At 35.3% G+C, this 12069-nt stretch overlaps 1 protein-coding gene across 2 annotated transcripts in view; it reads right to left on the bottom strand.

Moving 5' to 3' along the window:
* LOC128663451 (uncharacterized) overlaps window positions 1–12069 on the bottom strand; it is a 189973-nt gene that overhangs the window by 168444 nt on the left and 9460 nt on the right. For both annotated transcript variants that reach the window (XM_053717782.1, XM_053717783.1), the window contains exon 3: window positions 4106–4152. In XM_053717782.1, coding sequence (XP_053573757.1) covers window positions 4106–4152 — 47 coding nt within the window. The remainder of the gene's footprint in view (window positions 1–4105; window positions 4153–12069) is intronic.

The following is a 12069-nucleotide window of genomic DNA, read 5'->3' as shown; positions in this document are numbered from 1 at the left end:
CTAGTATTCAGACCCAATGCTTCAATTTTTAACAAAAAATCACCTGTATCTTTAATAAAAAAAATTGTATTCTCAACATATGGTCTAAGGATTTTATCCAAGTAAATTGAAACATTAAAGGAAACAGAGCCAATACTGGAATCGATGGGACGGCCCGGGGGTTCTTTATCATTTTTATGGATCTTTGGTAAAGTATAAATTACAGGGGTTCTAGAATGTTTAATCTCCAAAAATTTAGCCAGAACCTTACCAATAGCAGCATTATGCAAAGCATTAAGAATAATCCTATTCAGTTCTTTCTGAATCGAAAAGTTAGGATTATTTGGTAATCTCTTGTAAACATTATGACTATTTAACTGACTTTTAATCTCATTGGTGTACAGGGTACAGCAATGGGTTCCAACAATGCCCCTAATTATGCCAATTTGCTAATGAATATGTTTGAAGACAAATTAGTTTTTTCCAATTTGGATTTCATTCAATGTGGTGCCTGTTGGTGGCACTACATCGATGATGTCTTTGAAATTTGGTTGGGCGACGTCGGAACCCTGATTGCTTTTGTAAATGATTTGAACACTTCGACTTTCCATCTAAAATTACCTATAGCGAGGAGGATTTGGTGTTTCTAGACACTAAGATCATTAAAGTAGATAACCTTCTAAAAGTGGATTTATTTAGGAAGTCTTCTGACTGTAATAGCATTCTTCATTTTGATAGTGCTCTCCCTTTAGCCCTTTTAAAAGCTCTTCCCCAGAGCCAATTACTGAGGGTCCATAGAATTTTTAGGAATGAGAGGTTGTTTGATCTGAGACTTAGGGAAATGAGGGACCGTTTCATAGAGTTAGGTTATCCGCAGACTTTGGTTGAAAAATAAATGAACATAGTCTCATCTATTTCTAGAGAGAGCTTGTTGGGTCCTAAGAAAGGCCCTATTAAGAATCTAAAAAGTTGGCGGATGGTCTTTGTCTCTTAATACAACTCTCAAAGTTATTTGATACAAAATATCATTAAAAACCATTGGGGCATTTTAGGTAAATGTAACCCTGATATACCTGAGTTTGTAGATGTTCTGATGCCGGCCTTTAAACGAGGTGCTAACATCCATCAAAAAATAATTAGGGCTGATATTGGCACTACTACTGTTGTAGATAAACAAAGGTATTTGACTAGCAAAAACAATGGTTGTTTTCCGTGCCTCTGTTGTTCCTGCTGTGGGAACATGATTAAGGGATCATCTTTTTCTCATCCTAAGTCTAGTAAAAAATATTCCATAAAAGGGTTCCATACTTCTAATACCCAATATGTCATTTATTTGGTTAAATGTCCTTGTGGGCGGGGCTATGTGGGTGAGACCTCTAGGTCTATTAAGGATAGGATAATTGAGCATATAAGTACAGTTAGGACAAATAATAAACTTGAATCTGTATCCTGTCATTTTTCCAAAATGGGCCATGCTGTTAATCAGCTTCAGTTTCAAATCACTGAATATGTCCCTAAACCTAGAATAGGAAGTGATAGAGACCTCTTGTTAAAACAAAGGGAGTGTTTTTGGATATATGAACTAGGTACCATGGAATCAGATGGCATGAATAGGGATTGGGATCTTTCTGTATATTTATGAATGTACATATAAGAAAAAAACTCTTCTTGAAAATCTTTCTTGTAAATTTTACTTGTAATATGTATTTTTACATTTTCTGATGATTATTGTTTGCATTTAATTATGGGTATATGTTAAAACGCCTATAGATAAAAAATTGCTGCTTTGAGTAAGGTTACATAGTACCACATTGTGTCATAAATCCAAAATTTTGGTTGAGAAAGAGTTAATTTTGTAAATATCCTTGACTGCCCCCTGGTGGTGGTAGGGTATATAAGGGTACTTTGTATCAGTATTTTTATTGCATGATTAAGGGAAGCAATTCCCGAAACGTTGCTATGTTTTGTGCTCAGATAAAACTTATAATCCACTTTATTGCTGCCTTCCTCTTTTGGATTCTTGTGTTTTTTTGTGGTGACCTTGGTTGGCATGCAGTGGCCTGTAGTGCTGGACTGGGTCTGCTTGACTTTGGACTCCACTCATATTATAGAACAGAGTCGCTTACCCAGTTTAAAAATTCAATGACATATCGCATTTTGCCAAAAAGTCCCACAAAATAATTTAAAACAGCATTGGATAAAATTATATTGATAGCCCTTCAAAGCGGGCATGTTGATGAAGCTATTTACAAATATCTGACCACTGACAACCCCAGATTTCCATTCTACAATATCCCCAAAATTCACAAAGACCCCTTAAGACCTCCCGGCCGTCCCATTGTATCTGCAATTGGGTTACTCTATCAAAACGTAGCCCAATATGTAGATTATTTTCTTCAGGATACAGTTTAAAAAAACAAAGGCTTTCCTTTTGGATTCCATTGAAGTCATTAAATTATTACAAAATAAACAGTTTGCACAAATGTATTACTGATCACTCTAGATGTGGCCAGCCTCTACACTATTGTTCCCACCATTGTTCCCACCATCAGATGACTAAATTGTCATCTGATCCTGACTATACAGGACCTGACATAGAATTTATAATAGATCTTTTAGAGATTTACTTAAAACATAATTATTTTTGGTTTGAAAACACATTATTTACAGCTTGTTGGTACTGCCATGGGCTCACCCATGGCACCAGCATACGCAAACTTATTTGTGTCATGGTATGAGGACAGTTATGTGTTTAAGGACAATAATCCAAATGTCCTCCATTATCGTTGTTATATTGATGATTTGTTGATAATATGGGGGGGCAATGAGTCAGAATTTAATTCTTAGTATGACCATTGTATTTGATTGTAGGTAATTTATTTAATTAATTTAATGATAGTGTAGTGTTAGGTTTAATTGTAACTTAGGTTAGGATTTATTTTACAGGTAATTTTGTATTTATTTTAACTAGGTAGCTATTAAATAGTTATTAACTATTTAATAGCTTTTGTACCTAGTTAAAATAAATACAAAGTTGCCTGTAAAATAAATATAAATCCTAAAATAGCTACAATGTAATTATTAATTATATTGTAGCTGTATTAGGGTTTATAGGTAACTATTTAGTTTTAAATAGGAATAATTTAGTTAATTTTAGGAATATTATTTCGTTTAATATAAATTATATTTATGTTAGGGGGGTGTTAGGGTTAGGGTTAGAGTTATGTTTAGGGGTTAATAACTTTATTATAGTAGCGGCAACGGTTTTGGCGGGAGATTAGGGGTTAATAATTGTAGGTAGGTGGCAGCGATGTTAGGGAGGGCAGAATAGGCCTTAATCAAATTTATTATAGTGTTTGCGAGGCGGGAGTGCGGCGGTTTAGGGGTTAATACATTTATTATAGTGGCGGCGAGGTCCGGTCAGCAGATTAGGAGTTAATAAGTGTAGGTAAGGTAGCGGCGACGTTGGGGGGGCAGATTAGGGGTTAATAAATATAATATAGGGGTCGGCGGTGTTAGGGGCAGCAGATTAGGGGTTCATAGGGATAATGTAGGTTGCGGCGGTGTCTGGAGCGGAAGATTAGGGGTTAATAATAATAAGCAGGGGTCAGCGATAGCGGGGGGGGCATATTAGAGGTTAATAAGTTTAAGGTTAGGGGTGTTAAGACTTGGGGTTCATGTTAGGGTGTTAGGTGCAGACTTAGAGAGTGTTTCCCCATAGGAAACAATGGGGCTGTGTTAGAAGCTGGACGCTGCTTTTTTGCAGGTGTTAGGTTTTTTTTCAGCCAGCTCAGCCCCATTGTTTCCTATGGGGATATCGTGCACAAGCACGTTTTCCCAGCTTACCGCTACCGTAAGCAACGCTGGTATTGAGAGTTGAAGTGGAGCTAAGTTAGGCTCAACGCACCCTTTTTTGAGCCTAACGCAGCCCCTCAGACAACTCTAAATACCAGCGTTGTTGGAAAGGTGCGTTGGGTAAAAAGCAGCGTTAGCTACGCGGGTCTTTACCGACAAAACTCTAAATCTAGCTGTTTGAAAATAAAGAGATATTTGAAAATGTATATGAGATATAAAACTAATGAATAATTTGAAAAAAAAAAAATAGAGTAAAAGATTTATCTGTTACCTATTTAGAACTTCTGCTGTTTTGTTAGGCAGTTCTGCTGTTCCACTCTGAAAAAAAGCATATCAATATTTTATTAAGTAATATTGAAACAAAATGTGTCAGTCTTTTCTTGAAGGACTTTTAAGTGTTTTTCACTTACTGTTTAGACAACCTACCAATATTACCCAAATATATTTTAAAACAAATGCTATTAAATCACACTCGCAAATGGGTTTTCAGTCATTCAAATAAAAGCCCTATTTACTCGAGGGAGCTGAAAAATACTCTGCAATCGCAATCCATTTTTATGTCACTTATCAATTACTTTTCAAGCCCAGTTTTGCCTTTTCAAATTCAGCCTATCTAAGCACTTGATAAATCCTCAGAAGGGATTTTTTCGACACCTGTTAGATTATTTCACAGCTATTTTTAAACAGCTGTTGAGCTTGCACCTATGTTTAACACTGTGAAATGGCCCCTGGATACATTCTAGAGGTTTATTAACATATATGGTATCAAATCATTAAACCTCCATTCATCACTATTGGAGAGGCTGCAAACAATCTACACAGAATACATTTACATGTTTTTTTTCTCCTGTAATTACTGGTAAGTCTAGCATTAGGCCGTCTAGTCAACTCTATAGGGTGTCACACACTTATTGACTTTACATCATGTTTTACATTTCTTTTTACACATTTAACTTATATTGGTGTAAAAGTATGTGCAATTACCCATCCCATGACCCATGGTGTCAAAACCAAATGGTCATATCATGCATTCCTTCTAAATACCAGATACATTTAACCGTGAAGTTGCCTTGTAGATAACACTATCTGTATTCAACCTCCATATCAACCTGGCACATACTTGTGATTTCACTTTATCTACTGTTCACTGTATTGTCTTCACTGTATGTGTTTGGTTTGAGAACTCTCAAGATCTGAACAATGACAGTTAAAAGAGTAGATGAAGGATAAACTGCTCAAAGAACACTTATTCTGGTTAATGAGCATATTGCGTATTTTAAAACAAACTCACCATTTTACATTTGATGAGACAAAACAACAAGACCTACAGGGGTAACCTGCTAAGAGAATTCTGATGACAACTACAAGATAACAGCATTGTCACCCAAGAAATATATCCAGTTGGGAGTACCAGGAATGGGTAAGCTGATACACCCTAATATATCAGTCCGTATCTACTAGCACATAAGGGTGCTCATTTGAAATGTGAGTACCCATTTGGCATCTGAAGCAACTGATTTACATCTGTTTAGTTGATCTGCACATGAGGCGCCCCTCTGTTTTTCTTTCTCGTCTTATTGTAGATAATAATATCTGTATTCAACCTTCATATCAACCTGGCACATAAAACACATACAAATTTACAGACAGCGCCACATAAAAAAGTTATTACTAAATAAAAACACACACTCCTTATTCAATAGAAGGTTAAGACTACCTCCTAGTACTCTACATACCAGAAAACACCATCACATATATAATAGGTTTGTAGGGGTTATCAAAGACCCAATTCTTACGTAATGGCTCTCTTAAAATCAATATAAAAAATAAAGTCTGGATTAACAAATTGTTTTTACTTGATGCAAAATATACTGAGGTTGCTGCTCCTTTTTGCCCACCGATGTCCACTCTCAGGCTTTAATAGATATATGACGGAAAACTCTATAAAAGAGAAAAAATGGAGCGCATCCACGATCTAAGTGCAGTATATAAAAACAACACTTTATTTGTAATACATAAAACGATGTTACACTCACAAAGGTGCCCTCAAACTTACGAGGTATGTGTATGCCTTTAAGGAAGGTAACAATCCCACTCCAGCTGTGCAGTTCCGTTTTTGTTTCCACCCTGTACCTGAAGAAAGTATTGTCTCTGTACAGATCTTACATATAGGGGGAGCTAGTTAGTACATAGCTGTCAGGGATATATAAACACTCACTAATGGAGATCGTATGATAACACTGTACAGGGTGAACCATCAGTTATTTGCCGGCTACAGTTCAATCCCTGCAGTGTTCACACTCATAAGCTAATTGTATATCAATGTATAAGTACAGAACCAAATATATATCTCAGTTTATACATCTATATCCTAAAAAAAAAAAAAAAGTGTATGATATACAACAATCCATTTCATAGTTTTAACCCTTTCTAGTAAGTAATGGATTATATATGAGATTAATATAGTGAGTATTTTTTATATATATACAGGTGGCCCTCGGTTTACAACGGTTCAATTTACACCGTTTCAGAATAACAACCTTTTTTTCCAGTCATGTGACTGCTATTGAAAAGCATTGAGAAGCAGTGCATTTATTAAAATAGCCAGTAGGTGGAGCTGTCCGCTTGTGTTGCAGCAAAGCCAAGCAAACTGAAATTAATCAGTTTAACCAGACCTGAGCTATCAAGCAGATTTCAAAGGAACAAGATCTTCCTGTCTATAAATCAGTCCAGATTGGAATGCATAGAAAGAACTGTTTGCCGAAAAATGCAAGTGAAGTCTGTGTTGTGTGATTATTTTATTATGTTTATAATGCTGTTTAGCATTTAAAGTCTTAATTTCAAAGCTTTAAAAATAATCTATTAGGTGTTACTTATGACAATTTTGAGAGGGGCCTGGAACCTATCCCCCTCACTTCCCATTGACTTACATTATAAACTGGGTTTCAATTTACAACAGTTTCAATTTACAACCATTCCTTCTGGAACCTAACCCCAGCGTAAACTGAGGGCTACCTGTATTTATTTTAAGTTTTTTAATATGAATTAAAAGTAATCCTTTTAGTAATCCTAACTGTATGTCCTATTGTAAGCTTGAGGATGTATCGTAACACCAAATTGCAATATGCAATTTAACATGTACAAGTTTATTTGTCAAATAGCAGATACCGTTATGTACAAATTGAGTAATACACAGTGTTATTGTAAAGTTGGGAAGTGACATGCTACAAGAAATAAGGGGTGTTACGGCACAGATAGGAAACCGACTGAACATGAAGCACTCCCTCTTCACACGCACCCACCAACATGACCCTATGAGCGGTAGGGGGTGTAGCAAGTGATGACTTTAAAAGGGAGGAGTAAAGACACATAGGGCATAGCCTCTGATGAAGCAGGGAGGAGTCTGTGAAATGCGTAAGGCCACACCCATAAACTACTGAAGGAGAAGTGAGTGTGAACACTGCAGGGATTGAACTGTAGCCGGCAAATAACTGATGGTTCACCCTGTACAGTGTTATCATACGACCTCCATTACTGAGTGTTTATTTATACACTTATATCCCTGACAGCTATGTACTAACTAGTTCCCCCTATATGTAAGATCTGTACAGAGACAATACTTTCTACAGGTACAGGGTGGAAACAAAAACGAAACTGCACAGATGGAGTGGGATTGTTACCTTCCTTAAAGGCATACACATACCTCATTAGTTTGAGGGCACCTTTGTGAGTGTAACATCGTTTTATGTATTACAAATAAAGTGCTGTTTTTATATACTGCACTTAGATCGTGGATGCGCTCCATTTTTTCTCTTTTATAGAGTTTTTTGTCACATATCTATTAAAGCCTGAGAGTGGACACCGGTGACCAAAAAGAAGGAGCAGCAACCTCAGTATATTTCGGATCAAGTAAAAACAATTTGTTAATCCGGACTTTATTTTATATATTGATTTTAAGAGACAAATTACGTAAGAATTGGGTCTTTGATAACCCATACACACCTATTATATATGTGATGGTGTTTTCTGGTATGTAGAGTACTAGGAGGTAGTCTTAACCTTCTATTGAATAAGAAGGAGTGTGTGTGTTTTTATTTATTAATAACTTTTTTATGTGGCGCTGTCTGTAAATTTGTTTGTGCTTTCTGTGTATTTGATCACCAGCTGGCAGGGCACTGAGTAGCTGTGTGATTTGTATGAGGTGTTAAAGACATAGCAGCCACAGAATTTTGAGTGTTACTGATTGTGGACTTTAAATTGTATATTTGCACATTATAAACATTATCATTATTATTATCATAGATATACTTAATATACATTGATATCACTGTTTGATACAAACCGAGTATACTTGTCAAAATTTACAGATATTTTACACTGTGTATTTTGACATACATATTATAGTTTATGTTTTGTCTCTTTTAGATAATTGTACAATTAGGAACAGCTTTTTATTAACAGTAAAGTATAGCAACTTCAGAAACCTCTGGGAACTATTTTGAGCCATCTACCAGAAGTAGACTTTTGTCTACAACAATTGAATTGGGAGATGAAGAAAGAGATCCCAAAGTTTTATTATCGAATTACCCCTCTGGAATACATTGCCCCCAGAGCGGGTGTGAATAGATACACTCGGTTACGCCAGAGAGAGACATTTTGGATTTACAGATTCCAAACATTGTATCCCTCTGGTTTAAATGAAGTAATCGATCTAGCTGTTTTCTGATATGGTAATTAATCGAGATAGGTTTTTGTTCTATATTACTACTTAGAATAGTTTGCAATGACTCTTTTGTCACTCACATGTTTAGAATATACTTATTGATGAATAGGCACTAAAATATTCCTAGTTGTATCACATAGGTTAATTTTATTAGTTGCTATAAGCATTACACATAATATAGAATTTTTTGTTATACATCAAAATACTACTTATATAGTATACACAGTACAGGAATGATTATCATTCACCACTATAGGACAGTTCACTTATCTGTCTATATTTTTATATAGCACATTTAGATGCTTCTACACTAGATTTAATCACTATTATGTTATGTCAAGTACACATTATTTTGGAGTTGTTTATTATAGTGATTTAGATGTTTACAGGACATATTATTTATTTATTTATTATATTTATTTTTTACACTTATATCAGTGGTTATTATAGAAGGTCCCAATACCTATTGCTTCATTAAATATAGGGGTACATTGTGATGAATAATATTTTTACACATTGATCTTTTGGTCATATCAATTTTATTTATGCCATAGCAATTTTTAGTATAGGATTCATTGTCCATTATAGGAAACCTTAATGCATATTTAGATAGTTCATTGAGGCATAGATAAATATAGTTATGACAAATAATAATTCCTGATAATTATAAACTCTTGGATTTAAATAACCTTTATATCTAGGCTCCTTAAGTATTATTCTACAAATTGGTTATTAGGTCAGAACATAAGTTTGATATAAAAGTGTTGGTTGTGCAGGACTGGGGCATGGGTAATGTAGTGATTATCGGTCTTTTAAAACAATAAACAAATTCAGGTAGACTGTCCCTTTAAATCTGAGCCTAATTGGTCAGAGCAAAGGAAACCAGGAATATTGATTCCACCAGGATTTTCAATGTGTGTATCTCTGAACTGCTCTCTATTTAAAGACCTTTAGAATTTAATAGCATTTTGCAATATACCTCCCTTAGCAAAAAAGCTTCTAGTAAAATATATGACTGATTTCCAGTAGCACATTTTCAGTCAGAAGCTCAATCTGAATCATGAAATAAATATTTGGGGCTTCATGTCCCTTTAATATGGATTATGAGGAAAGTAAAACTAAAGGGAAATGAAAGCCAAAATAAAATGTTAGGGTCAGACAGAGCATGCAGTTTTGAACTAATGATTATTATTTTTATTTTTTTTGTGTGTCTAGTTTACTTTGTTCACTTGAAATCTTTGGTTGAAGGGCATACCTAGGTAGGTTCAGCAGCGGATGTGCACTACTGGGAGCTAGCTGCTGATTGGTGGTTGCACATAGATGCTTCTTGCCATTGGCTCACTTTATGCTAGCTCCCAGTCATGCATTACTGCGCTGGAGATTACTATTTGTTGAACTCCTCTGCAGGGGTTACACATATAGATATATATAAGCAACAGCGCACTAACACTTTAGAGCATTTTCCTTGTGCACTATTGTGTCCCTTTAGAGGAAAACCAAACATAACACTATAAAATGTTTCCTTTATACCTCTCCCCTTGAAACAAACAACATTCAACAGACTTTTCAAGGGGTGTGTCCCAGGTCTGTTAAACGATGCATAATGTGCAAACAAATGACAGTTGAAATAAACTAACATACAAGCAAATAAACTAACATCATATACAATTTTGGGGATATACATTATGAATTACAAATGTTGAAATATAAAATAATTTGGAATATGTTGTTGATGATGAACTTTATATGGTAGGAAAAATGCTGTGAATAAATCATACATTGTATAATATGAATGTGAAAGAATGTTTTATATTCATGATTACATTGTTCCCACATGTTTAGAGATTATTGTTTAGAATTATTAGGTGGATATGAATTGCTGTATATGAATTGCTGTTTAGATTTTCACTTTATACCTTTGTTTTATTTTAACACACTAGACTAATACTTTTGCAAATAAACACTGAAACAGTCAGGTGTTGAAGGTTACCAATTAAGGGTACACGCCCTTAGGATAGAGAGGAAAAATGTTAGTTAGCACTAGATAGTAGGTATATAAAGCAGGACAGTAGCAGGGTAAAAAATATGCCTGAGGAAATGGCGTATGAGCCGAGAAACGCGTTGCATTTACAGGGGGCTTGACTGTATGCCCCTAGTTCACTCCTTTGTATATGTATTTTAATTTGTTTTTAATAAATAGAACTTTAAAATTTTTAAAAAATACTCCTGTGAGTGATTTTACCTGCCTACACCTGCTTGGAGTGGAACCTAACACACTGAAGTCTGCCACTTTTGGATATTGCATCCTAAGGAAAAGTCCCTTGGTGGTGAGCTGACACACCTTACCATAATATGCCAGCTTGCTCCTACTAGCACATAAGTGTGCTCATCTAATATTTAATGACTGATATCCTCTGTGGGTGAGCTGTCACACCTGATAAAATCTGCAGCCTGTCCCTACAAGCACATAGGTGTGCTCCAGAGCCTTGTGAGTAGCCATTTGGCTTTTTTTCTGTGGCTTTATGCTTATTTGATGATACTACACATGAGACGCCCCTTTGTTTTGTCTTTTATATAGCATCTCTGGACCATTGTTGGTGAGGAGGAGGCCGCCATCGTTGGGAAGAAAGATACACTTCTTAATCTGAAATTGAACTTTCCTTTAACATGCCAAATTGCTGGCAATTCTAATTGTATTTACATGCTTATATATAATTGAGGCTATCACTAGCTATTTATTAGCGCTCACCCTTTTGTTGTGTACAAAGTTTTATTTCGAAGGTTAGAGAAATAATGTAAATCGCAAATAAACTGTTGGTATGACTTAATAACATTAGAACATTTTGAAAAATATGGGATCATTCTAAAAGGATTAAAGTTACAAGTTTTTGTTAGATGAAGTAGAATTCCATATTGAGTGGAAGGAGGCTATGGACGAGTGTTCTAGAAAATATATCTCTATCCTTAAAAGGTATAGGGATAAAAAAGTGGAGAAACTCACAAATGAGATTAATCAGATTGAAAGTGTTTTAAATGAATATAGGGAAGATGTCCTATATAAGGAATTGGATAACAGGAATAGGACAGCTTTGAAACACTTTGAATCTGAAATAATTAAAAATAAAAAGACGAAACTCTACAATGCCCTTTATGGGAATATAAACTCACAAACACAGGATACAGAAGAAAGTGAGAAACCCTCGGGGGATAATGAAAAGTTAAAGAGTCCCATTAAAAAAGGAGGGCAAGAACAAAGGAGATATATTAATGGCCAACCAAAATATAAAGTAACCAAAAAGAATGAGAAACGGGGACAATACCCAAATAGGGGAACCCCCACTATGACCAAAGGGAACTATACCGAAAATACATCTAGGGAGGGAGAAGGAACAAACTATAATAATATAGGACAGTAAAGAGAAAGGGAGTTTTCCTCCCAAAACAACTTTAATCCTCAATATAGGGGGGATTTAGGAGCTAGACCAAAAAGAATTGTCAGAAGTGGGGTAACA

The sequence above is a fragment of the Bombina bombina genome, chromosome 6, assembly GCF_027579735.1.
Source record: "Bombina bombina isolate aBomBom1 chromosome 6, aBomBom1.pri, whole genome shotgun sequence".
NCBI classification, from domain to species: Eukaryota; Metazoa; Chordata; class Amphibia; order Anura; family Bombinatoridae; genus Bombina; species Bombina bombina.
This window is presented reverse-complemented; position numbering and strand designations above follow the sequence as displayed.